The 5081-nt window shown below is 42.9% G+C and overlaps 1 protein-coding gene across 1 annotated transcript in view; it reads right to left on the reverse strand.

Moving 5' to 3' along the window:
* Nucleotides 1-964: 964 nt before the first annotated feature.
* Nucleotides 965-5081, reverse strand: part of CSUI_002369 (phosphodiesterase alkaline phosphatase d family protein) — a 10468-nt gene continuing 6351 nt past the window's right edge. Inside the window, exons 6-8 of the mRNA XM_068062571.1 lie at nucleotides 4879-5025; nucleotides 3953-4190; nucleotides 965-3314 (exon numbers count right to left, since the gene is read on the reverse strand). Of these exons, the coding sequence (XP_067925460.1) occupies nucleotides 2662-3314; nucleotides 3953-4190; nucleotides 4879-5025 (1038 nt within the window). The 3' untranslated portion in view covers nucleotides 965-2661. The remainder of the gene's footprint in view (nucleotides 3315-3952; nucleotides 4191-4878; nucleotides 5026-5081) is intronic.

The raw sequence follows: 5081 nt of genomic DNA on the forward strand, positions 1-5081 counted from the left end.
CGGTTTGTCTGTTCACCTCAGAGAGCCAAGAGAATCCTAACAGAACAAGATAGACTTGAGCATCGTAGACGTACGTGTACAGGGGCTTCACTTCGAACAGGCCCACACCTGCACAACATTACAATATCTCTACTTTCGTCCTATGTGAGATTGACACGATATCAACACCTTTGTATAGAGATAGAATAAAGAAATTACATGCTCAATATGACGAGGTAAGTTCCGAGGAAAAGAAAAAGAACCCTTTTCGTTCTGTTGTTTGTTTTGACCTCCCGGTAGGTAAGAAAAGGCAAAGAGAGCGAAGCGACTTTTTCTCCTATGTGAATGCTTCCCACGTTTACAGTCTTCACAGCGGAGACAGGAAGGACCAGGGCATTCTCCGTTTTTTGTTGCCTTGCTTTTCATGAATTCCCACACCACATTCTCGGGCCGTGACTTCTGAATCACTATTATCCTACCAAGACTGGAGGTCGGGCATCGAGTGACGCAGCCGATGGTTTCGCTGTTCCCGTACCTCTGGTTGAATTGCCGCTGAACAAGAATCTGTTTGTAACTGCCTCCTTCAAATCAAAGGAGGTTTGTCGTATGAGTAGTCGTAGCATCCCGGCAGCGGACGCAATTGCCGAAGACTCTGGAAAATCTAGTCTAAGGGGTAGTGTTTCTGTGTGTTGCGGAGGTTTCACTGTCAAAAAGATAGACACACTATGAGACGGGCAGAGGTTCATACGCAGTACAACAAGTAGCGGAGATGCTTTTGGTATTCTGAGATGCCAAGACACTAAGCTCTTTACAAAATATCTTTCATTTTGTCATGAATGAACTACAAAGATCAGCTAAAAGAACTTGCAACTGAGTTTTCGACAACGTTACATATGCGTGCCCCCTACTACCTGTTCTTTCTCCTTGAGGGAAGACCCGAGGCCCTCTCCTCACAGAGGACTCAAACGGGATTGAAAAGGAAAAAGTGCTTTGAAAAAGGACTTACGAAAAACAGAGAGAAACAGTTGTTTCCTTTCTGACTGAGAATCGCATCATCGTCACCATCACCGTTTGACACTTTATTACTACAACTCCACACAGCAAGTCCACCCTGCTATGAACAGGTGCCTTGTTTTCTCCCCTCTATACACAGCTCGCCCAGTGCTTCGCTTACCCTCGGGACAAAGGTGTCAAAATGTATAATGGTCGAGTCACATAAAGGCTACAGGTATCCCCTTTTCAAACATACACATATGAGGCAGAGATGAACCAAGATGATGTACACGAGTGTAGGCATTTGCCTATACACTCTAGATAGCTGAAGCATGTACCTAAGTAGAGTATCCTCCACAGATCCGTATATTTACATGAATGCCTGTGTGTATTCTTCTGTTTTCTCTGTACTCCTACCGGCCAATGGAAGTGAACGACGAAAAGAACAACGAAGAAGTGGTGTAGGCGAAGATTTAGACAGGTCCCTACTGTTCCCTCTATCTGTGAGAAAGAAAGGACAACTTGCTACTTCTTTATCTCTCTCTCTTTGTGTCACACTATTCCTTTCCTTCTTCTCCCCTCCCTTTGCAACACGAAACATCGGAAAGGAATGATAGGGAAGAAAGGACGAATGCGTCGAATGGTAAAGACTACTGCCGAACCGACATAGGAAGACGAGTTACGACTACCTCTCTTATCTCTTCTCTCTCTAAAGCCATTAAAACTTCTCTTCGCCGTCATCGGGAGGTAAGCCACATACACTCTCTTAATTGAATCTCTTCTTCTTTTTCTTTCCTTGTTCTGTCAAATTATTGATTCCTGTGTAAACATCTCCGTTCGGAACGATGTATAAGCTGTGCGTGTATCTCATAAACATGTATACTCTTGAAAACCTTTCTCAAGTCGCAAAAACAGTTTTTCAGTCGATAGAAAACAAGACATCCTCTCCTCTTCTTGTTCTTCTCCCTTGTTCACCCCCCCTGTCTCTCCTTACGCTCTTTCTTTTCCCTCGACAGTCTCTCTCCCGATGAGAAGGTTTGAAAAGTTTCCTCACACAAATGGTAAGAAGGCGTGCATGTGCATGGACAGACCCGGGAGGAAAGAAACACACTATGCCAGCGAGAAAAAACTCCGAAGACCGATCAAAACCCCCTTCTTACTTCTTTCTTTTTGGTGACTCATGTGGGGAAGGGTACGTTACAGCGGTGTATATACACCCGAAATGCTTTTTCTAGCTTACCCGTTCTGTACATGAAAACATTCTAATCACGAAAAACATGAAGTTCTGAAAAAGAAAGATTAAGAAGTCTGAAGCACATGTACGAAAGAAAAGAAAAGCAGATCCTCAGCCGTCATGCAGAGATTACATGTGAATGCCCGTGCTTTCCTCCCCTGCCTTTTCTTCTTCTCCCTCGCCCTCTCTCTTTTCTCCTTCTTCTTTTCACCCTCTCTTCCGTTTAATTTTCTTGTTTATGAGGACAGGCATGAAAAGGCTTCAAAATTCTCGGGGATCCTTTCTCTCTACTCGACGTACATCTATGTATATATCTCTATATATGTATATATGTATACACGTTTAGGCATATGTACGCGTATACGTGATGACACGTAGAGATGAATACATGGGAGTCACCTCAGACACAAGCTAAGTTTCTCTAGATTCATCCAACTCCTTCACTCTCGAGGGTTTTACGTTTCCTTGTTTTTCCTCTGAGATCTCTCTTCTTCTTCTCTCTGCTCATCCACCCCTCTTGTGTATAGGCCTCCTTTTGTCACCATCGTACACTTCTTTGTACGACTATCTTCTTCTTCTTTCCCAACAAGACGAAGCCTTTCTTCTTCCTCTTCTGCTTCAGCTCTTCCTTCTCTTGAGCGAAGGAAGGGTGTGAAGAAGAGAAGACAGATCCTCTTCACACATGACTGTGATAGAAAAGAATACAAGATAACCCTCACAAAGATCTGATAGAGAGGCCAGAGAACAAGGAGAAAAGGAAGAAGAAAAGAGAAGAAAATCATCTCGAGTAACGAAGATGGAGCGATTAAGACGTCGGGGACATTCCGTGAAAACGCTTCAAAGTTTTGCTCTGTTAATAGAAAGGTACCTGACGTCCTTTGATCTCCTTCAGAATTCGATCTCTCTTTTTCTTCCTTCATCTTCCTCTCTAATTCTTTCTTTCTCTTCTTTTCTTGTTTCTCAGTCTCATGATACACATCCTTCTCACCTTTCTCCCTAAGTGAAGATGAGGAATGAGAAGGAGAGAGAGGAAAACGCTGACTTGCGGAGAGTTTGACAGATCCACTACTTGCGTCAAGAATCTTCGCTTCTACTTGGATGAAAGGATCTATTAACGAAAGAAAAGAAGACCAGAACACACAACGACGGTCATACATACATACATATACATACATACATATGCATACATACATATTCATACATGAGGCACAAAGGACAGAGAGAAAGAGACGTCACCCCTGTCTATCTCCTGGACAAAAAAGAGAAGAAGATACGTAAGGAGATTAAGCGAGATAATCACTTCGAGAGAAAAGATGTCTGGGGAGGGTCCTCGCATGAATGATAAGGGAGAAGATCACGTATACCTTTGCAGTTGTTCCTAGGGCTAGTCTATAGAAGACCATAGAGAGAAAGTGGAAAAGAGTTTCTTTCAATAGCCCACCTACACTCCGTATAAATAGATAGTCACCTGTAATTGTATACATATGTGTGTACAATATACTTACTACATCTAGAGGAAACAGGTAGAAGCCTTCATTACCGGGCGAATATATTCAAGTATATCCGTTTCTCTTTCTATGTAAGTGTAGACTTCAGAGCATTCTCAAATTCGCCTAGAACTTTCACTTCCCATCGGCATGTCCAAAGAGAAGATAGACACCACCCCAGAGAGAGAAAGAGAGAAAGACGAGAGAGAAGAAGACCGAGAGAGAGAGAGCCCCTTCTTATCATCTCCCCTTATCTTACCTTTCTTATACTTTTCTCGATCTTCTTTGCCACCATCCGTTTTTCTCGATTTCTCTGTGGGATCTTCTGGAAAGCTGAAATCCAGTAGACCAAAGTTACGGTCCATATAGACATCTTGAAGACTTCTTCGATGTCCGTTGTAGAGAGGAAGAAGAACATCTCTCAAGAGCGTTCTCTGGAGCCAATTGTCTACTAAAGAATGTGTCATGCCGCTGCTTGTCACTTCCAAGATGTTCATCTAAGGGGAAGAGAGAGAGAGAAAACGAGAGAGAGAGAGGTGAGGTGAGACGATGGAAACCCTCCATTACAGGGATCAAGAGAATGAAAGATGAAGATGAGGAAAGAACGTTATACACACAAACATAGTTATGAAGAAGACAGATAGATACGTAAAATAAGAGAGACGCTTCTTCGTGCCTCAGATAGGGCTTTCCCTTAATGCACCCATCCAGGCAATAGAGTGAAGGAAGTACACAAAACTCAACTCTATCCGTACATAATAGATCAACTGACACAGATAGACCAATGGACAGAGATAGGTAGATAGATAGATAAATCGATAGATAGATCAAAGATAGATAGATCAAAGATAGATAAAGGCCGGCAGAGAGATAAAGATAGATAGAGAGAGAGGCCACAACGGAAAGACTTCTCTGGCTCAGAAGTTTTCAAAGACTGATCGAGCTCAATCCACGTGTAGACACTGTCTACGCACAGACACGTCATACAGACATACCGACAAAGCTACCTCTGTCGAGATATGCAGAGAGATAAATAGTTAAACACAGACAGATAAATAGATAGATAGACAGCTGGAGTAGACTGGTAGATAGATAGATAGATATGCTTCAGTCACATACACGTATCTCAGTTTATGTATCTGTACAGTGAGGCGTTTGCCTTTTTAGAACCGTTCCTGACCTCACCTCATTTCCAGAGATTTCGGAGTAGTGGACGTCTCCTGAAAGAAGAATAAGACCTGCAGGCTTCGTACGTTCGAACAGATCAAACAGCCTCTTACGCGCCATAGGGAAATGCCCCCAACTCTCCACCAAAGGCAAAGACGTCGTCACCTACACACAAACAACAACCACCACTCCTTAAATTCTATCCCCAATCTATCTATCTA

This window comes from Cystoisospora suis (genome assembly GCF_002600585.1).
Source record: "Cystoisospora suis strain Wien I chromosome Unknown contig_1010, whole genome shotgun sequence".
Classification (NCBI taxonomy): Eukaryota; Apicomplexa; class Conoidasida; order Eucoccidiorida; family Sarcocystidae; genus Cystoisospora; species Cystoisospora suis.